We start from the raw sequence: 23,325 nt of genomic DNA, 5'->3' as shown, positions 1-23,325 counted from the left end.
CTGATGCTTTTGCAAAAATGTTCCTATAAAAGGGTTTCATCTTCAAGGAATTCATGGAAAAGACTGACAAGTATAGGTTTCTGGTAACTGACTATACTGCTGAACTGAATGAATAAGCATTTTCAGAACTCTAATGGAAAACTGATGAATTCATAAAAGTGCTAACAAAAGATCAAGATGAAAAAAAATTAATTACATGGGACTGAGTGAACTGATGAGGATGATTATAATTTTTGTGACTTTCTGTTTGAATAAAAAACAAAAATCCCACAAGGACTCAGAGGCAAAAAATATACAAATCAATTTTCACTGCAAAGTAAAGGAGCTGTTACAGTGGAGGATTCGTGGACTGAATGTCAATATTATGACACAGTATGAGTGTGTTTCGTGTTTGGTAATTACAATTATTGTTGCTTTTGTTGTGGTCATCCATTTACAATGCTTGGTGTCAGTTTATTTATCTCTTGTAAAAATAAAATACAGTGTGTGTGTGGAAAAAAAAAGGAATGTGAAAAGACAACTCACAGAATGTGGGTGAGTATTGAAAATCATATATCTGATAAGGAATTTGCATCTAGAATACATAAAGAACTCTTACAACTCAATAATAAAAAACACAAAAAACCCAATAAAAAACTGTCAAAGAATCTGAATAGACACTTCTCCAAAGAAGATAAACAAATGGTCCATATACATAGGAAAAGACGCTCATCATCATTCCTCATTAGAGAAATGCATATTCCAAACCACAAAGATAGGCCACTTCACACCTAGTAGAATGCCTAGAAGTTTAAAAATGGAAAATGAAAAAAAGAAAAAAGAAAGAAAATGGAAAATGATAGGTAATGGTGAAGATATGGAGAAACTGGAACCCACATATATTGCAGGTAGAAATGTAAAATGATGCAACCACTGTGGTTTAGCACGCTCTCAAAAAGTTAAACACAAAATATAAAACATACGAATCAACACTTCTAGTATTTACACACTTACCCAAGAGAAATAAAAATGTATGTCCACACAAAACTTACATGTGAATTATTTATAAATAGCCAAAAATTGGAAAACACCTTAAATGTCCACCAACTGGTAAACAGATAAAATGTGGTTTATACATGCAACAGAATGCTATCCAGCAATACAAAGGAATTAATTACTGACATGTTACATCATCAATGAACCTCAGAAACATTACACAGAATGAAAGAAGCCAGACACATAAGACCATGTATTGTATGATTCTGTTTATATGAAATGTTCAATGAGGCAAATTTACAGAGACAAAAAGTAGATTAGGGCTGGGGGTGGGAACGGGGATTAACTGTAATTGGGCATGAGGGTTCTTACTAGGAGGATGAAAATGTTCTAAAAATGATTTATGGTGATGGTTACACAACTTGTTAAACTTACTAAAAATTCCTGAATTATATTCATGAAACGGGTGACCTTTGTACTATGTAAAATATATCACAATAAAGTTGTTAAAAACACACACACACACAAAATACTACATGTTTTACAAGGTCACAGATAAATAAGATGTGAATGAAACATATCAGAAAGGCTGCCTATAGGAGTACTTATGTACAGGGAATGGCAGGGGAAATGGGAATGGAGATGAAGAGGAATTTACAAATTAATAAATAAGTTATTCTAACAAGAGACAGGTCGGGCTGGAACAACGATGTTCATGAGCTGTGAATGTAGGAGTATGATCAACCCTCTGCTAATGAGCTCTTAAACAAATGTAAAATACAATAAATATTTTTATACTTTTAAAACAAAAGGAAGAAATCACAATTCTCTCATTTCCATTTTTGCAGACACTAAACTAAGTCATAAAAATGACTTTGAGTAACCTATATTTGTTATGATGATTATGCTACTTGAAAAGCATTTGAAATGCAGTCAATACTCCAAAACCCACTAAGTCCTAAAGCAAGAGAAATAACATAAAATCAAAAAAGGACAAGTATTCCCTGTATGTTGTGGGCTACATATATTACTACTTCAATATCCTGTTAGATATCTATGACACTATGATGAATTTTAGAAGCACAGAACCCCAAAAAGATAATGATAAGGAAATACTGACCTCTAAGGAGTTCGTAACATAAAAGCACTTTTCCCAGAGTATACAACATTAAGCTATAGTCCTATGAAAAGTTCTGCCAAAAAAGGGCTCCTTGGTCAAATAAGTTTAGAAATACTGCACACACATCCCCCAACTAGTGTATTCACAATATATTAGCACATTAAAATATATTAGCAAGACTTTCAAAAAATAAGTCTGCTTTAATTTATAAATCCACAAAATCCTTTCTTCATTAACATCTTTTCATATTAAGAGGAATTTACACTTTAGAAAATGTTTCATTCAACAGATGTTAGTTGCTTATAAATCAATTCAACAAATATCTAATAAACACCTACTGTGGGCCAGGCACTGTTTTAGGTGCTTAGGATTTCAGCAGTAAAGAAAACAAATGTCATGCCCTCATGGAGATTTACATTACAGTGGTTATTATTAAATGTTCTACATATGTTTTTTCCTATTATATATATATATTAGTTGATAATTTTGTAATATAAATGGGCAAAAATATCGAGAGAGAAATAGAGAGAAAAGGAAGTACCTAAATGTACTTAGGTACAATATGTAGTACATATATGTTCAGACAGAATGGGTTAGATGAACTTACTTATTTTCCAAATAGAAATAACAACTTAAAGACCAACAGATTACAGTCAGAATACTCATCAGTAAGAAATGTTTAAAATAACTAGGTAATACTATGCAGTCATAGTCATATGACTAACATGGAAAAAAAGTTAAAAAAAGAATGTAGGAATTATGTATGTACCTTATGATTCCATTTGTTTAAAAAAGAAGATTCTCTAGAGACAGTCCTTTCAATATAAAATTATTTATACATGAGTAGAAAATTTCTGAAGACACAAATTTTAACAATGCTTGGTTAGCCTGGAGAGCCTGAATAGATGATTAGGAGAACTTTTTTACCTTTATGTATTAATTCATTTTTTTAAAAACAAGATCATATATTACTTTTATAATGAGATAAAATAAATTTTAAGACTAATTGACAGATAAGTATTCCCAGACAAAGCATAAGAGCTGAAGGGATGCAGGAGTGGTATGTTTTTTTTTTTCTTAAGTTTGAGAAAATTTAACTGAAAAAGGACAAAGCATCACTTTACAAATAGTAGTTAGGAAAATACCTCAAAATCAGGAGCTTTTGGGTGACTAGGCACATGACTTTAAAATAAAGGATTAAAAAAACGATTTGATGGGTTTGTCTAAGAATAAAGTTAAAGCAAGTAACCTCTGAAAAAAGCTGAATGAGGATGATCTGAAGTATTTAAGCAACACCCTCTCACTTCAAATATTTATGTAGCAAGTAAATGTAAGTTTTTCTGATTAGAAGGATTAAACTTTATTTAAAATGGAAAATTACCTTTCTTATAAGGTGGTTTTCTGTATCTGCCACATATATGATATTATCCATTATGGCTACACCTTGTGGTGAGTTAAAAGTTGACTCTGAAAACATTCCATCTTTTCTTCCAGGGTTGGGTCCTACAAGACAAGATAGCCGTAAGACAAAAATTTTCCACTTAAAGTTATTTCAAATTAACACCGAAAAAATATTTTGTATTTAAAGCTGGGATTTTAATATAAATAACTTGATACTTCTACCTAAAAACTAAACTGTATCCCAAGATACCTATTCTTCTCAAGAGTAAGTTTTGCTAATGACAGGGCTTACAAGATAACAGTTACTAGTACACTTTAGTAGTAGATATCAGAAGAAATTACTTCAAAAAGCATCTGAGGGCCTCCCTGGTGGCGCAGTGGTTGAGAGTCCGCCTGCCGATGCAGGGGATACGGGTTCGTGCCCCGGTCTGGGAGGATCCCATATGCCGCGGAGCGGCTGGGCCCGTGAGCCATGGCCGCTGGGCCTGCGCATCCGGAGCCTGTGCTCCGCAACGGGAGAGGCCACAACAGTGAGAGGCCCGCATACCGCAAAAAGAAAAAAAAAAAAAAAAAAAAAAGCATCTGAATTACCTAGTATCTAGACTTGAAAGAATTAAAAAATAACTTAAATCTTTTACAATCTAGATGAATGATTTTTAACAATTTTGGAAGATAAACTCCTTTGATTATAACTGAAAATTACGAACCCTTTCCTTACAAAAATACACATGCCCATAAAATGTCACAGGAATTTCAAGGGGCTCCTAAATCATGAGGATCATTCAAGCATTTCTTAATAGCCCATGAATCCCAAGTTAACAGACTTCGTTTAAACCCTAGCTCTTCCTAGCTGATGATCTGAGCAAGTTCTGTGTGTCTCAGTTTCTCTTTTGTAAAATGGAATTAATAATATACCTAGGGCTTCCCTGGTGGCGCAGTGGTTGAGAGTCCGCCTGCCGATGCAGAGGACATGGGTTCGTGCCCCGGTCCGGGAAGATCCCACATGCCGCGGAGCGGCTGGGCCCATGAGCCACGGCCGCTGAGCCTGTGCATCCGGAGCCTGTGCTCCGCAACGGGAGAGGCCACAACAGTGAGAGGCCCGCATACAGCCAAAAAATAATAATAATAATAATAATAATAATAATAATATACCTAACTCTAGCACTGTGAGGACTAAATAAATTAATACAGGTAAAGTGCTTAGAATAATGCCAGGCATATTTTTGCTTGCTACTATTACTATTATTAATAATACTATTTATTATTGTTGGTGATGAGAGTTCCCTGGGGAAAAAAAGGAGAGTACTGTGATCACTTCAGATTGGAAAATACTGTATACTATAACCTCCTCTCATATATTCGTGAGATACACCAGGCAGAGTAAAAGATCTGAGTACAGTGACACCATCACCACCAAAAACCTTTTAAGGCACATCTGATCAGCATTTCCTGAGTGTATCTGACCACAGAATGTTTTTAAATTGTAGAATAACTACAAATTTATCACAAGATAACAATATTCCTAGAAACGTATTTGGAAAAGGTAGCTTGCTGCTGGCTCCTCTGTTTAACAAAGGAGAATATCCATCTAAACTATTTAGAAAATTTTAGAATCTATTAAAAACTTTTAACCATTTACATGTAATTTGCTATAACAGATGCTTTTTGAGTAACAACTGTCATAACTTCCTGTTATTAACCAAAATACCAAGTTGCCCAAGCAAAATAAACAATATAGAACACACACATACTCTAACAGAAACAACGAACAAGAAACAAATGAATTCAAGAGCTAAGGGAATGATACCTTGGCATACTAAGAATAGCTCCAGGACTTAGGAAACAATTAGTTTATTTTTTAGTTTATTTGTTTATTTGCATCAGGAATGTTGATATCCCTACTTTATGTACTAACACTGCATGTGTGACCAAAGTAGGATTGCAAAGAGATGAATTACTCTTCTCTTTGACTAATTATGTTGTCAGATGTCAGTTCAGCCTGGTGAGCAGGATTAATAATGTACTTAACAGATTTTATTAATTATATAAGATGTCAATAAGAGCCCTTTTTAGATCAAGACCAGGGAGATATGGAAGAAAATGATCTATGCCTGTATGATACTTTTATTTCACTACAACCAAATAGAATGGATTCAGAAGTATGCTTAAGTTCCTATGGAAGGAGAGAAAAGTATAATAATATACAAATCCTAGGTTATTTCATAATCTAAGACTCAACTTCCTAGGGTATTGCTGTGGTCTTAAAAAACATACGGCTAGGGACTTCCCTGGTGGCATAGTGGTTAAGAATCCGCCTGCCAATGCAGGGGACATGGGTTCGAGCCCTGGTCCAGGAAGCTCCCACATGCCGCAGAGCAACTAAGCTCGTGGGCCACAACTACTGAGCCTGCACTCTAGAGCCCGTGAGCCACAACTACTGAGCCTGCGCTCTAGAGCCCGCAAGCCACAACTACTCAGCCCGCGTGCCATAACTACTGAAGCCCGCTTGCCTAGAGCCCGTGATCTGCAACAAGAGAAGCCACCGCAATGAGAAGCCCGTGCACCGCAACGAAGAGTAGCCCCCACTCCCTGCAACTAGAGAAAGCCCACGTGCAGCAACAAAGACCCAACACAGCCATAAACAAACAAACAAACAAATATATATAAATGGCTATATTTTGATGGAAGGTGAAATACTTCCATTTAAAATGCCCGAAATCTAAAATGTATATAATACTTTCATAAGATACAATAGTGTGGCAGTTTTTTGAAAAAACAAGATGGGATATATGAATATACTTGAAAATTACACAAAAGATTTCCTCCTTTTGATCTTAATGGAGTTTTTTGGGTAGTTTTGTTTGTTTTTGAGGGAGTGAGGAGAGATTAATTCAGACACAATTAAAATAATTTCTGATGAAGTTAAAAATCAGTGTATATTGCCCTTCTACAATTAGTTCTTATTTATAAATTTCAGTTTTAATACATTTCCTTGAACTATTTTTTACATGTATAATGTAAGATACATTATATAACATAATTAGCAAACTTTACCTCCAATGCTGTACTGAATTTGTCCATTCCTCCAGACGACCAAAATTCTATGATGTCCAGTGTCTGCTATTACCAATCTATTAGAAACATGGTCTACTGTTACTTTGCCAGGAAACAGCAATGGTGAAGGTGGCAACGAATCTTTATAGAGTTTTATTCCAATTTTATTATCTCTGATCTGTCCCCTGTCTTTGTAATATTTTAAAGCTATTGAAGTATATAAAAATAATTTCTCTCTATGTCCTTCTCCAATCAAAGAAAACAACATGTTTCCACGGGGTCCAAGTATGATCAGAGTTGGCCAGCAGGAAACTTCTAGTTCTTGCCAAAGGCTGGCATCTGCATCATTAACCACAGGGTGGGTGATGTTGTATCGAAGAATAGCACTCTTAACGTTATCCAGGACTTTTTCATTTGGAAACTTAGCCGAGTGAACACCAACAATCAGAAGACCATCTAAATGGGAAAAATTATATGTTGAACATTATAAAGTATTAAAGTTTGAATATCACCATCCACATATTAGGTTTTGGGTCATAAATAAGTATAAACTGTCAGAGATTAAAAAAGAGGAAACAGAACTAAATTAGTATCTTCAACTGCGTTTACACTCATGAATAAAAAATTAACATTTAAATCTAAATTCAAACACATATGATCAAAACCATGCAGCTATTTTAAGTTTAAAACCCTGTGTCCTTTATCTAGATAAAGCTTTAAAATAATATTCTCTATTTTCTTAGAAGATGTTGAAATTTTGTAAATTTTTTCCACCTGTTTTAAGCCCCTTTGAAATTCACAGTGACTATGATTGCTTTTTGTTGGTATTTATTATCACATTATCCTCTTAGATTTTTCTGACCTAACTCTATCATAGATTAACATAATGAATATAAGCAAGATGTTTCCATAAGGTCTTTTTTTAAAATTCCTATTGTATAGTTCTTAGAACAAACCTTGTTATACACAGCAGACCTGCTGAAAACTAAAAACTAAAACCAACATATTTCTTCTACCTAATCAATATAGTATATCAAGAAAATAATATAGAAAAAAAAAGTATGAAGTGTTAGGCTGGATTCAGAGAAAAACTCAGCATTGATTACCAAGTAACATGTTACCTCGGGCATGTTACTTAATCTGTCTGTGCATCAGTTTTCTTATTTGTAAAATGGGAAACTAATAGGAATTACCTCATAGGTCAGTTTTGAGGATTTAAAAAGATAATCTGTATAAGGCATTTAGCATAGTACCTAGTTTACTGTAAAACTTCAACAAATGTTCATTATCATTATTTTTTAAAGTTATAAGTACAAAGGTAACCAATAAAAGAGAAATACAACACTTTCTATATATCAAAAGAAATCAGTAAAGTAAAATAGCAAAAAAGCACATCATGTTGAGAAACAGCAAATAAAACTTAATACAAAATAACACAATAACTATACATAATACTTATAAATAAATGTGAATGGGTTTAACTCATCTACTAAAATGATTTGTATCAGAAAAGCTAAAAATAAAGATATGCACGAAGATACGTGGGTAAATGAAGCGACAGGAACATAAGGGTGTGATCCTGGTAGTTAGGATCTACCCGACAAGGTAGATTTCAAGCCCCAAAGCATTAAACAGGACAAAGGAAGAAACGTTTTAATGTGAAAAGCATTCACAACAAAGATAAAACAATTAGGAATATCCATGTACCAAGCAATAAAGGAAGCAACTTATTGTTTCTATTTTAAAAGTTTTCTATTTTTGTTCCAGTGGTTATTTTCTATTAATACTTTTTAATCATATTATAAAAGTATTAATCCCCATTTTTTATAACCTTTTACTATCTGGCCTATCATTTTTAAATGGCATCCTTTACCACTTATTACCTATACAATAATCAATAATCTTCTGTTTCCCCTCTCTCCTTTTTCTTTCCATCTTTCTTTAGTTGCATTCTTTCTAATTTTGTCAGACTATATGATTTTATATTATTCTTCTACTCTTGGGTGATGGATTTATCAATTTAGCTGAGTTGGAATTGTTTTCCAGTATTCTATTCCCTGCCTAGCTCTGGGTTATCCTGGACCACAAGATATTATGAGAGAGAACTGGAAGGTGTTGAAGGCAGCAGCAGCCGTATCCTCTCTTGTTGGAAGGTTGGTGCAGGGCACCAGGTGCTACTGCAGTTTACACAATCTGTAGCTCATCTACTGGCTCACCTCGGGGGTTGTGGGGTAGCAGCTGGGCCCCAGCAGCTGCACCAGCTCCTGCTAGATCTCCTCCCTCAGCTTTTGCAACTCCTGGGCCAGGCAAGATTTTAGCTCCTGATGAAGGGAACAAACTTATTTTTCTGGTCACCTCATTATTTAAATTGGAAGCTTACATAGGTTCCAGTTCATCCTTATGGATTCCAGTTCATGCCTGCAGGTTGTAGTTTACCCTTGATCGCCCCTACTTCTTATCCATCTTTCCTTTTCAACTGCCTGAACTTCTGACTTCAAATTGAGGAATCAGACACAGAAGCAACAGCTATATACATGTAGACTAGTTAACCAGCTCCCACAATTACGTAAGGTCAAGTGCCTTTAACAAATCCTTATTATTTCTCCTTACTCCTAGTGGTCCTTCTCCTCTGATCAAACTCTGACTGATTCACCAAAATGCCTCATCCTCATTGGTCACAGCTCTACAAATACATGTATGAAGTCTTCATTCATCCGTTTGGAGTTTCCTTAGTCACACCTGGTTAGAATCTCCCGCAAGTAGATTCACCAGAAAGGGCACCTGGGCACAGTATTCTCTGAGTTCTTGGACATTCAAAACTGTCTTTCTAGGACTTCCCTGGTGGCACAATGGTTAAGAATCTGCCTGCCAATGCAGGGGACACGGGTTCGAGCCGTGGTCCGCGAGGATCCCACATGCCGCAAAGCAACTAAGCCCATGTGCCACAACTACTGAGCCTGCGCTCTACAGCCGAGCCACAACCACTGAGTCCACATGCCACAACTACTGAAGCCTGAGCGCCTACAGCCCGTGCTCCGCAACAAAGAGTAGCCCCCGCTCGCGGCAAGCAGAGAAAGCCCGCTCGCAGCAACGAAGACCCGATGCAGCCAAAAATAAATAAGTAAATAAATTTATTAAAACAAATTTAAAAAAACTTTCTGTAACCTTGATTGATTCTTGAAAGGCAGCTGCTTAGATATAAAATCCTTGGTTTGTACTTCCTTAAGATTCTTAGAAATGTTGCTTCACTGTTACCTTGCTTTGTACATTATTTGTGAAAAGTCTGTCCAGTCTAATTTACATGTCTTTCAAAGTCATCTTTTCCTAGAGGCCCTGAGGACTTTTTTTTTTTTTTTAAACATCTTTAAAGTGTAATAGTTTCACTAGGATACTTCTTAGGCTGTTCTGGGTATTTTCCCTGGTATCTAGTAGGCCCTTTCAATATGTAGATTTAAGGTTCTTTTTGTTTCTGGGATGTCTTCTTGGATTCTAATTTTAGATATTAGTTCTGGTCAGTTGTTTTGATTTTCTTCTCCAGTCTCCAAAGTAGTCTTATGTTGGACCTCTTCTCCTAGTCTTCCAATTCAATCATTTCCTCTCTAATCCTTCTTACTTCTTTTTTTTTTAAGCTCATTTTCAGTCTCTAAGTCTGTTTTTATATCCCTGCTTTAGCTCAATGCCCCTTATAACATTTTTACATGAATTTATTATCCCTTGGACACCCTGTAATTTAGTCTTCATCTCTAATATTATTCGGACTTTTTTCTTCTATTTCTTTTCTGGTTTAATCAACACTCATTTCTTCCTTTGTTTTGTGGGGGGCGGAGGGCATGTCCATTTCTGTTTTTAGTTTTTAAATTTCTGATTCAAACTTTTTCATTATTCCTAAATACTTTTAGAGGATATGTCATTCAATATGGAGGACTGTGTTATAGTTTCTGTCAACTTTTTGATTAAGTGAGAATTTTCATCAGCATTTCAACTTTGAATCACATTTTCAGCTTTTTACAGTTTTATATGGATGTGATCTGCTTTTTAAAAATCCTAATCAGTTTTTGGACAGAGCTCCTAGTTTGAGAGTGCCCTCTTCTGACAGTCCCCCTTTTCTGTGCAGTCTCTTTTCAGAGAGCGCCGTTGGAAGAAGGAGTTGATGTGTATATTGTTGTTTCTGCAGCATCCTTAACTTTTCCCTCTTATCTTCTTCGTTCCCTTCAGTAGACTATCTCCAAGGGAAACTACACACACCTCTACATATCTGATTCTCTTCCAGAAGCAATGCTTCTCTGAGGCTTCTGTTCCCAGTCCCACACTCTTTCAAGAGCTAGTACTATGTTCTAGTATATCCAAACCTGTGTTCAGTATTTTGCACTTAGTGTTGGAGTTTCTCTTTCTGCAGGTAAGGGGATTACTCTGTGCTTTGCCTAAGTCCTCTGAACCACTTTATTTTTTTCATGGAGTCTTTTAAGCCTCCCCCATTTCTGTTCTCAGCACCTGCTGGCTAGTAGCAGCAGGATCTTTAATGGAATTAAGTTTATTTCACAACTTACAGGTAATTTGAAGGCCATGATATTCTCTGTCTCCTAGTATCGCTGAACGTAGGATCAGGTGTGGTTCTATTTACTCTCCCTGTTGTTTTTATGTTTGGGGAGCGGGGGAAAGGGACATGGGGAGATTCAAAATTAGGTAGCCACCATTCTCCTCCAAACCCAGAAGTAGCAGAGATAGATTTTTGTTTTTAACATCAGGTTTATTGAGATATAATTTAAAGTAATTTTGTACTTTGATAATTTGTTAATTGAGTAAATAAATAAACTGAGTCCTAAAACCAGCCTCTAACTTAATGGAGAAGAACTAGAAGTTTTCCAGTAAGATAAGGAACAAGGCAGAGATGTCCACTGCTTCCACTACTATTTAACAATGAGTAGGAAGGGTGGTAGTAGACAACAAAATCAGACAAGGCGTAAGAATTGGAAATTTTCTTTGCAGGTAATATGATAGTATGTTAGGGAAACTCCAGAGAATCAATTACAAAACTAACCCAAATAATAAAAGATTCAGGAAGTTGTGGAATATAAAATTAACAACAGAAATCAATAGACTTTATATACCTACATAATACCCAGTTTTGGAGGATATAATGGTAAACAAAACCCCATTTACAATAAATAGCCATAAACATATGAAAAGACTTGTTCAACTCCACTCTAAAATGCAATTTAAAACTACACCGAGATACCATTTCTCATATACTAAACCAGTAAAAATATGTCAACACATTTTACTGGAGCGACAACAGGGAAAGAGACACCATACACTGTTAGTAAGAATGCAAACTGAGGGAATTCCCTGGCAGTCCAGTGGTTAGGACTCTGCGCTTCCACTGCAGGGGGCCCAGGTTTGATCCCTGGTCAGGGAACTAAGATCCCGAAAGCTGTGTGGTGCTGCCAAAAAAAAAGAATGCAAACTGGTACAGTCCTCCTGGTACGGAACATGGCAATCTCTAACAAAATTGTATATACATTTAACTTTGACCCAGCAATCCCACTTCTAGGAATATACCCTTAAGATATACTACCAGCAGTACAAAAATGTATCCGCAAGATTATTCACTGTTTGTAACTGTTAAATATTAGAAACAAAGTAAGGGCCAATACATAGGATAGGAGAGTGGCTGAATAAATTATGGTACACACACACACACACACACAAAGTACTATGCAGCTACTAAAAATAACCAGGAAGTTCTTTATAAACTGATATGGAGTGACTACCAGGAAAAATGTCACATGATAAAAGTGAAGTGCACAAAAATGTCAATAGTATATCAGTTTTTATGTTAAAGAAAAGAAGAAATTTTAAAAAAGAAAAAGAATGGGACAGAAAGAATGAGAAGGTAGGAATAGGCAGAAGAGATGGGTGTATGGATCTATACTTTCTGTATAGTTCTGACTTTCAGACCATGTTATAATTTTGTATACTCGAAAACAAAATCAACAGAAATGGAGAAAGGGGGCCTAAAAATACAAACAGAAACAAATGAATCTAGCTATATTTCAAATGAATAACATAACCTCATGGGGGGTGAGAGGGACTAGTTTAAGTAATTTTTAAATTAGTTGAGAGGGACTGGAAGCAAAGACACCCCACTAGCAACAAGCACGTCTAGTGAGTGCCCAGACCTTGGTTTCTCAAAACCATTCCCAATGTTCAGTACTAAAAGGAATGAGAGCTCCTTGGAGAAGTGGCTGATTCAGAGATGGGGCTGGGAAAGTACAAGACGAACCCGGAAATATTTTGTTGTGACAAGTAAAGAAGTGCTCAGAGAATGATAAGGACATGTCAGAAGGACACAGGTGATAGCTTGAAGGGGATCCCATTAGTCAAATATGGAAAATTTGAAAATCAAAACAAATGATTGATGATTTATAATAACAAATTAAAAAAGAAACCATGTGTTGAGTCCAAATCTATTTTATATATATAATATATATACACAATATATATCTTATTACTTCAAAAATGTATTTTTTTCCTTTGGTCAATATATCCCAACACTTCTTTGAAAAAGTGATGACTGAGGTGAGATCTAAATGACGAGACGATGTTAACTATGTGAAGAGAGTAACAGAGGAGATTTCAGGGAGAGAAAACAACAAACTGAAAAGTGGGACGAGACAGAGACTGAAGAACACGGAGGACAAAGGGGAGCATGGGACAAAACAAGAATAAACATGCAGATAGGGTCAGTCTCATAAGTCATAATAAGGATTGAGATTTTTTCTTAAAAGCAATGGAAGTCAGATGGAGAATGAAGTGCAAGTCTCAAAGATACTTCAAACTAAACTCATGAACTTCCCCTCCAAACCTCCTTTCTACAGCATTTCCTGTCACCAAATGGCACCACTGTCTTTCCAATTATACAAGCCAGAAACCTACCTAGGATATCTCTGTAATAACCAACCAGCCCTCTCTCATCACCCACAGTTAATCCATGACTGAGTCCTATTGATCTTATCATCTATAACGGGCTAAGCTATTATGATATCTCACAGGGAGCACATAGACTTGTCACCAATCCATTTCTTGTCCACTAATTAGTTGCCCACCCAGGAGATGAACTGATCTTTAAAAAACACAAATCTGATCACATCACCCTCTGGCAGAAAATCCTTCCTAGGCTTTCCCAATGGAAAACCACATGCAAAAACCACATCTCACCTCTCCATCATCTTTTTCCACTCTTCTTCCCTTCCCTCAGGGTACGGTAGCAACCGGGACTTTCTTAGTTCGTCCAGAATATCATTATTCCTCTTGCTTTAAAGCCTTGACACATAGTGTCTCTCTGCCTGGAACCTTCTCACCTAGTAAAGTCATACCTGTCTTTTAGATCTCAGTTCAATTTTTACTCTTAAAAAAGCTTTCTTTAATTCTTCCAGATTAGAGTAAACCTCATTATTTGTTTTCATAGCAGTCTGTAATTTTCCTTCTTAGCACTAATCAGAAATTATAAAAATATTTGTGTGGTTATTTGATTGTAAGTTTTCCCCTTGTTAGACTGTAATTCCTATTAATTATTTAGGGACCATACACTGTTTTATTATTTACCAGCATAGTGCCTCATACATAATAGGAAATGAATGGACAGGACATAAATACTGAAGAAACATATTTGTATAATATATAAACCACATCATATTGTCTAAATAGAGTATCTATATTGATCTACATACAAGGACAACTGCCAAATAGCTATGCATCTCATTTTTTCAGTGTCAACAACCTTAAAGTAAGTGTACAGAAATTTTTCTTAAAATATTTTGCTTGTTCTATTAATCATACACAATAAACAACAGGATGTAGAATATTCTTCCCTTTATGGATCTTTTGCCAACACATGGATCAAAACTACTACATTTAAAATAAAACATGGTGGGGCTTCCCTGGTGGCGCAGTGGTTGAGAGTCCGCCTGCCGATGCAGGGGGCGCGGGTTCGTGCCCCGGTCCGGGAAGATCCCACATGCCGCGGAGCGGCTGGGCCCGTGAGCCATGGCCGCTGGGCCTGCGCGTCCAGAGCCTGTGCTCCGCAACGGGAGAGGCCACAACAGTGAGAGGCCCGCGTAATGCAAAAAAAAAAAAAAAAATTAAAAAAAAATAAAATAAAATAAAATAAAATAAAACATGGAAAGAAGAAAAGGAAGAAAGAGAGACAAGAGGGAGAGGAAAAAGAAAGGGAAAGAGAAAAGGTGAAACCAAATAAAAAGAATAACTGCTTCTAGGGGCTTCCCTGGTGGTGCAGTGGTTGCAAATCTGCCTGCTAATGCAGGGGACACGGGTTCGAGCCCCGGTCTGGGAAGATCCCACATGCCGCGGAGCAACTGGGCCCATGAACCACAACTACTGAGCCTGCGCGTCTGGAGCCTGTGCTCCGCAACAAGAGAGGCCGCGATAGTGAGAGGCCCGTGCACCGCGATGAAGAGTGGCCCCCGCTTGCCACAACTAGAGAAAGCCCTCGCACAGAAATGAAGACCCAACACAGCAAAAATAAATAAATAAACTCCTACCCCCAACATCTAAAAAAAAAAAAAGAATAACTGCTTCTAAAATATTAGTAATAAAATAACTTTTTAAAATCATTTAAGAAACTTCAGGGAATTCTCTGGCAGTCCAGGGGTTAGGACTCCGTGTTTCCACTGCAGGGAGCATGGGTTCGATCCCTGGTCAGGGAACTAACTACAAAGGTCCTATTTTTCAGAAATGTATAGACATATAAATACAATTATGCATAGTAGTATATAACATATTTATATATAGTGTATAGCAGACAGTATAGTTTAATCACAGGCAGTATAATAACTTAGTTCAATGCAAAAACTAAAAATATTTAAGGAGTTTTAGATGTTACAAAACCTGTAAATTGAGGCATTTTGAGATCTAAAAGACGAGCATGACTTTACTACGCAAGAAAGGATGAAGGCAGGTAACGGAGGCTAGAACACCCCGAGCGAAGGGAAGAAGGATGTGGAGAGATGGAAACATGAAGTAAAAAAATTGGGGGCTTCCCTGGTGGCGCAGTGGTTGAGAGTCCGCCTGCCGATGCAGGGGACACGGGTTCGTGCCCCGGTCCGGGAAGATCCCACATGCCGCAGAGCGGCTGGGCCCGTGAGCCATGGCCGCTGAGCCTGCGCGTCCGGAGCCTGTGCTCTGCAACGGGAGAGGCCACAACAGTGAGAGGCCCGCGTACCGCAAAAAAAAAAAAAAAAAAAAAAATCAAAATCACCCGAACACTAAATTAAATCAGAGACCAGAAGCAAATGTGAATTTTAATTTCAAAAACTGACATTTCCCTGTGTCTACATTAAACACTCTGAAAGTTTGCCATAAATCAGCCAATATTTTCGTCATACTTTAACTATTTAAGAACAAAGAATAATCAGTATATGGGGTGCTGCAAAAAGAAAGTGTGAAGTGTGTACAAAAAAGAGTTAACATAGCAGGCCGCACTACTATTCTTTCAAAGACCTGCTTACAGGGCTGGTCCTTGCCTGTATTTCGGAAGCATTCCCATCATTCCCAGACCTGATGAGAGTACCTCATAAGGCCTAAAGTGCTGGGTGCTGTCTCTAGTGAGCTTCCCTGGTTGGCAACATCCAAACTCGCTGTAACAACTCTTTGCTGGGGAATTAAGCACCTCTTACGCGACTCCACCAAGAGAGGACTCGGCATGCTCCTGGTCTCCCCTGGATTCAGCCCCATGCGTTTTTCCCCTTGGCTGATTCTGCTTTGTGTCCTTTTGTTGTAATAAATTATAGCCATGAGTACAGCTACATGCTGAATCCTGTGAGTCCTCCTAAAGAATTATTGACCTGGGGGTGGTTTTGGGAACCCTGACACAGAGTAAAATTGTATATTGACTCATTAAAAGGTTTAGTTTCCCTATAAATTAGAAATACATTCTTCTAATTTTTAATAAAGTGAAAAATAGCATATACCACATAACGAGAATACCAGCATTTACTCAGCAGTGTTATGGCATTTAGGTTTTTGAAGTCTGATTTAATTATATATTAACATTCACCTAGCAAACACATTTTAAAATATGCCAAGTTTTCCAAGTGCTTTTCCTTAGATGATAGCCATTGTGCTAAATTTGGGTATTATATATCATTAATGTATCCAGCATAAACAGGTAAAAGAAATTAGAAACCCTCAAGGAAAAACCAGAACCATTCATTACTATTAAGTATCTTTTTACTTTTGCTTTAGATTTTTGGCATTTATAATTTCTTTTATGCTACTGTGAAAGTGATACTGGTCACCATTACAAACCTGACTTTAAAAGCTGTTTACAGAGGAAGGAGACTGAGTATTAAAGTGGGCTTCTTTCAGAGTGTTTTTGAATTAAAATGCACTTCCTCACTCAGCTGAGCATTTCCAGCTTACTGATAAAATGAACTGAATATTTCATGGAATAAAAACAGGCTGCTGAATGTCTCTTCAAGAACATAAATAGCACTGCTGAAGATAAATTCAGAAACATCAGATAGTAATGAAATAAGACACAGCATCATGATAAATTAGGAGATTGGAATTAACATATACATACTACTATACATAAAATAGATAACTAACAAGGACCTACTGTATAGCACAGGGAACTCTACTTAATATTCTGTAATAACCTATATGAGAAAAGAATCTGAAAAAGAATGGATATATACATATATATAACTCATTTACTTTGCTGTACACCTGAAACTAACACAACATTGTAAATCAACTATACTCCAATAAAAATTTTAAAAAAAGACAGCAGCAAGAAAGCAAATTTAGTGACAGCCTACTGAACTTTCATATGATAATCTCTAGGTATGCCTGCTTTTGTGAATATGAACTGAACTTATCTTCTAAGCAATACAAAAATCTTTTATTTCTAAGTTACCAGCATTTTCATACAGCAGCATAATGAAGTAATGTTTCTTTGAAATTACAATGTTGAAATCACTTACAAAGTATTTTACTTTTCAGAAGTGTATTTATATATAAAAAAATAGTTAATATTTTGTGTCACAATGTGTTACAAAAATATTTTCAGTAAACTGGTAAAGAGATTGTTAAGGATCCATTCTAAGAAGCCACTGAATTTGCTTCAGGTATGGGGTTAACCAATTAAGTTAAACAGTCCATTAGGGGTGATCTTAAGTAGGAAATGGTTAACTTTGGGATTTTTAATCCAGTCTGTAAGTGCCATTCTGAAACACAAATTGTACTGTCATCCTCCTCTTAAACAAGTAAATCAAAAACAACCTTAAACATCTCTGTACTTTCAGTGGATGAAAAAGTCCATTAACTTAACTATTAAGAACGTTATACAAAGCCCTTCATAACGCAGTCTGAACCTAATCTGCCTTCCTCCCCTTTAACTCTTCCCAGGGGCCCCTACAATCTTGTGACACTAAACTATTTACCACTCTTCAAACCTACTCTTCTGTGCTTCCCTCCTTGTTTACCTGTCACTTCCTCAACCAGGAGTGTCCCTCCTGCCCCATTTTCATTTTCAGCTGCACTCCTGCTCATTTTTCAAGTTCCAGCTTAATCGTCTCCTTCTCTTGAGAAATATTTTCCAAAGCTTCTAGGCAAAGCGAGTTACTCTTTTCCCCATGTTCCATAATGCTTTAATTCAACTTTGTTACATATTTCCCCAGCAGTTAGAGTACCCTGCACATAATACATACTCAATAAATGTATTTATTACATGGACTTGAACAAGACACACAAGTATCCAAAACCTAGGAGATAATGAAATACTCATATTTCTTAAATATAGATGAATTTTTGAAAACATAGTTTAGCTATTGGGAATATTTGAGTTCTTGGTAAATCTCATTGATAGGCAATTCCAAGATACAGTCCGTTACAATTTAAAAGCATCTGAAGTTTCACTTGCACTGAAGGTTTTATCCAACACTCCTTTTTTTAAACTAAGTTTCAAGAAATCCTTCACTTTTGTACATGTATACTCTATTCTCATCTTTACTCTCATAAGATCAGTGACCCCCTCTTCTTTTTAGTCACTGCAAAGAGGACAGCTTCAATTAATTTAAGCCTAATTAAATGGAACCTTTAATTAGTTTCATTTATCTCATACGCTCTCTTCTTAGAAAGAAGTAAACAAGAAAAAAAATCTGAAAAAATGTCAAAGTTCTAAAGAAAATACTAAGTATAATCTCTTACGTTTTCAGAATTTGTAATACCATAAAAAAGGATTTCCTAGTGTGCTTTGGAAAACATTAACCTTTATAAATAATTTTTAAATAAAGCAGGGTCAAAGAAAAGTATCTGTTATAATATTTTGCCTTCCAAAATATTAGTACAGGTAGTAGTTTATGTCATCTGAAATTAAAGGAAGTTTATTCATATTTCCTAATAAGAACTTTAAACCTTTTTATCACAAGTAGAAGAAGATAAAATTAGTCACACATTTCATTTTTTTCATAGAACAAACTTAGGTATGTCCAGATATACAAAATGACCTTTTTAAAATACTTCATCATGCAAAAAGTAAACTATGTCCTATCTTTAAAGAAAAATCATAGACTAAATGCTGGTTCTTTAGGAAGGCAAACCATTATCACTAAGCTTAACTCTTCATGAAAAGGTACATGGAGTCGTTAATTCATAGATTAGAAATTACTTTAGAATCACTGAAGTCTTGCCAAATGTTTCATTCTCCTATTAGCAAAATGAGTCAGCTAATCTTCCAGTGCCTATGCCAGGACGGATTGTTAGAAACCAATTAAAGGGCAGATACCTTTATCAGAGTATGTGTGCTCTAATGCATGAAGATCAGGCAATAGGTGAATACAGTTTATGCAGCAGTAGGTGAAGAAATCAAGGATGACCACTTTTCCACATAGATCCTTGTAGACAGAAATAGATTCTTCTGTGTTCAGCCATTCTAATCCTGAAATTTACACAAAATAAAAAATGATTAAAGGAGATGATAAAGATAATTTACTTAAAACTTTCTATTAAAATGTGAACAATTATTATTTCTAAGGAAGGGATTGGCAGGGCAGGAAGGGAGTGGGGAGGTAGGAGATGGGAAAGCTACTAGTATGAGACAGTCTGCAAATACAGTAAGAAAAAGCTACTAAATTCTTTCAGAAATGGTATATTAGTCTGTGTGTGAAAGGAAGTAAGATTAACATATTTAGGTAAAAATAAGAGGAAATATCAAATATTAAAAGGACTTAAGTACATGATTAGGTACAAATGGGCTACTGAGAATGAAGGTCAACCTTAAGAACAAACTAAATATCAAAAAAGTGTTAAAATATAATGATAAACATACAAAATACCTAAGCCAATTTCATAAGAGAAAGAGCTGAAATGCTCTGGATTTGAGTGAAACCTTAAATACAAAATATTTTAAATGCAAAGTTAAGCAAAACACACTGCTATTATTATAGATTTCATGGAAGCAACATTAATATTCAAGAAGCATGTTCCCTTCCCTCCAAAGAAAAGAAAAACAGAATCTCATTAATCTGTGCTTTTGTAAATTAGAATTTATAATTACTTGACCATGATTTACAATTTTAACTATGAACTATGAAGAAAAATTTTGTTAAACAAAAGTAGATTAAAAGTACAGCATCTCTGTTTAACCAATTTAAGGAAACAAAGATAATGAGTTTGTTGCTTATAAGTAAATAAATGCAGCTACTAAAAGTATTAATTATAACTTGAAACAGGTATTTGGAAATATTTTATAGAAACTGAAAGCCAAAGCTGGGTGGAACAAATGAATAATAACAGCTAACAACTAATAACAGCAACTGAAGTTACTCAATTAAAACAAAATACTAAAAAAAAAAATCTGCAAATCAAACTAATTTCTGCCAGTTAGTCACACCTAGTGAGGTTTAGGGTACAGTGAGGTCTTAAATATCCATTTAGATAAAGTTTTAATTGTATGCCAGATCAAGTGACCCTATAAAACTTCAAACTAATTATGTATATTTCAAATCCTAATTTTAAAATATTTATGAATTTGTCTCAAATTTATTTTCTGTAAATAGTCAAGTGACTTAGATTGGGGAGGCAGGGAAAGTATAATCACATGTCACTTATTGTGCTAGGTGCTTACCAGACTTAGTAATTCACTTTATAATAACAATAACAATGAATATAACTTTAAAAGCTGCTAACAATGACATTTACTGAGCTCCCCTATGAAGTAAGAACTTTAGATATACTATATAGTCTGCATAATAAACCTGAAAGGTAAATAATTGCTTCCATTTTATGTGAGAAAAGTAAGGCTTGGCAAAGTCAACTAACTTGCTCAAAATCATGCAACTGACAAATGGAATAACTGGGATTTAATTCCAGGTCTGTCTGAATCCATCCATTATACCACACTGCTTCCCATAAAACATGTTTCTTTGAAGAAATTAACAAAGCACAGTGTTTTTTTTTTTTTTTGCCTTATAACAAATTTAATCAGTTATACATATACATATGTTTCCATATCCCCTCCCTTTTGCGTCTCCCTCCCACCCTCCCTATCCCACCCCTCCAGGCGGTCACAAGGCACCGAGCTGATCTCCCTGTGCTATGAGGCTGCTTCCCATTAGCTATCTACCTTACGTTTGGTAGTGTATATATGTCCATGCCGCTCTTTCACTTTGTCACAGCTTACCCTTCCCCCTCCCCATATCCTCAAGTCCATTCTCTAGTAGGTCTGTGTCTTTATTCCTGTCTTACCCCTATGTTCTTCATGACATTTTTTTTCTTAAATTACATATATATGTGTTAGCATACAGTATTTGTCTTTCTCTTTCTGACTTACTTCACTCTGTATGACAGACTCTAGGTCTATCCACCTCATTACAAATAGCTCAATTTCATTTCTTTTTATGGCTGAGTAATATTCCATTGTATATATGAAAGCACAGTGTTTTTGAGAGTTATGTTTATGACTTCCTGATTACAGTAACTGATAAAGAAACCAAGAAAAAACTCACATCTAGTATTCTGTTCTCAATAATCAGGTCCAGCAGAAAATTTGTGTCATATATGAAGCCTGAATATTTTGTTGTATTACGTATGAGTCACAAAGATCAAATCTCATAGTAATAAAATACACTCATCGTAGATACAAACAAGAAAATAAAAACACTGGCCCAAATCCTAGCTGCTGGCATGCCCGTTTTATGACAGGGTACGATATATAACTAACTTCTTACAGACTTTAAAAAAAAAAATACACGTTCATGTATATAAACTTTTAAAGTTCCTTTGATGGGATAAGCACTAATGCACCCAATTCTTTTGATAGAATTCCACAATAATTCAAGTCCAGTATAGGATTAACAACAGATAAAATAAGCACGTATGAAGGCGAGAGCAAAAGGCTTCGAAAGACACGAGGCTGTCGTCAGAGGCAAGGTTCCAATAGACCTCCCATGAGATACTGAACCCTACCACATCGAACCAATTAACTATACATGTGGTTTCAGTGTCATGCCAGGAGACACGCCAACACCACCGGTCAGAACAATGCCAGTCCCAACCAAAGAAGGTAAAGTTCGGTTTCATTTATCATAGCAAGATGAGCTTCACAAATAGCACTGCTGGGAATATCAGTTCCCTCGTGCTCCAAACATTCACAGAGCCAGGATTCAAACCTGGAGACAGGCCATAATTGATTCAGATTTTAAAAATTACAAGGTTCACGACTTTGAACGGAGGAGTGTGACACAGTTAAGAAACCGGCCGATGCAGTGCGGGGGAGGGGGGGTGTCTGTATAATCCAACTCTAGCCGTTCTCAGTTGTGAGGCCCTCGGCAGACGACTTAACCTCCCTGTTCCCGGGCCTCAGTTTCCCATCTATAAAACAGGGCTAAGAAGAGCACCTCAAATGGTTTGCAGGGAGGATTAAATAAGATAATACCCTTGTATTCAGGGCTGTGTGGGGCCCATAAGAAGTGATCAATAAATGGAAGCTAGGATGATACACAAAAATGATGACGATGCTGGGCAACCAGACTGAATGGGCGTGGACACTGGAATCACTGCCAACAGGGGCCACGAAACAGTCAGGGAAAGTCTATTGAGTTAACACACGGCCCAGGCAGATAGGGAGGAAACAGAGACAAAGATACATCGGCCCACCCTCCACAAATCCCCGGTCGTCCGCCGCCGCCGCCGCCGCCGCCGCCTGGGGACAGAGGTTCGGCTGGGCGAAGCGCCTCTGCCCGGCGCGGCGGCAGAACCACGCCTCGCCCACCGCTTCAGGGGAGGGCGCCGTCCCCGAGGAAGGGGAGGTTCCGGGAGGGGTCCCCACCCCGAAGCCAGCCCCTCACCTTCCGGAAACTCGGGCACTGACAAGTCCTGCTCCCAGCCGTCCACCTTCTGCAGATACTGGTAGACCAGGCTGTCCTTCTCCTCCTGGGTGACGGCGTCGAGCAGAGCGTACTCCAGCGAGGTCTGAGCCGGGAGCAGGCCCGAGAGGCTGCAGCTCCGGGCTCCGGGCGCCGCCATGTTCTCTCCGGACAGTCCAGAGGCGGCCGCAGAGCCCGCGGGACGGTCTCGTTTGGAGGGAGAGGGACTTACGGTCCTTTGGTTTCAAAACCGCACATTCGCCTCACTCTCCACCAGCCCCACTCCACGCTCACAGCACTTTTTTCAAATGCTAAAGTACAAATTGACGCAATTCCCAGGCACGTACTTAAACTACGGTCCCAACCTACCCCGCCCCTCTAAATCTT

At 36.9% G+C, this 23,325-nt stretch overlaps 1 protein-coding gene across 1 annotated transcript in view; it reads right to left on the bottom strand.

Moving 5' to 3' along the window:
• Positions 1-23,314, bottom strand: part of NHLRC2 (NHL repeat containing 2) — a 66,068-nt gene extending 42,754 nt beyond the window's left edge. Inside the window, exons 1-4 of the mRNA XM_082631902.1 lie at positions 22,921-23,314; positions 19,359-19,511; positions 6,551-7,006; positions 3,477-3,598 (exon numbers count right to left, since the gene is read on the bottom strand). Coding sequence (XP_082488028.1) covers positions 3,477-3,598; positions 6,551-7,006; positions 19,359-19,511; positions 22,921-23,098 — 909 coding nt within the window. The 5' untranslated portion in view covers positions 23,099-23,314. The remainder of the gene's footprint in view (positions 1-3,476; positions 3,599-6,550; positions 7,007-19,358; positions 19,512-22,920) is intronic.
• Positions 23,315-23,325: the final 11 nt, after the last annotated feature.

Source organism: Mesoplodon mirus (assembly GCF_964341445.2).
Source record: "Mesoplodon mirus genome assembly, chromosome: 2".
Classification (NCBI taxonomy): Eukaryota; Metazoa; Chordata; class Mammalia; order Artiodactyla; family Ziphiidae; genus Mesoplodon; species Mesoplodon mirus.
The sequence above is the reverse complement of the archived record's forward strand: the minus strand, read 5'-3'. Positions and strand labels throughout refer to the sequence as shown.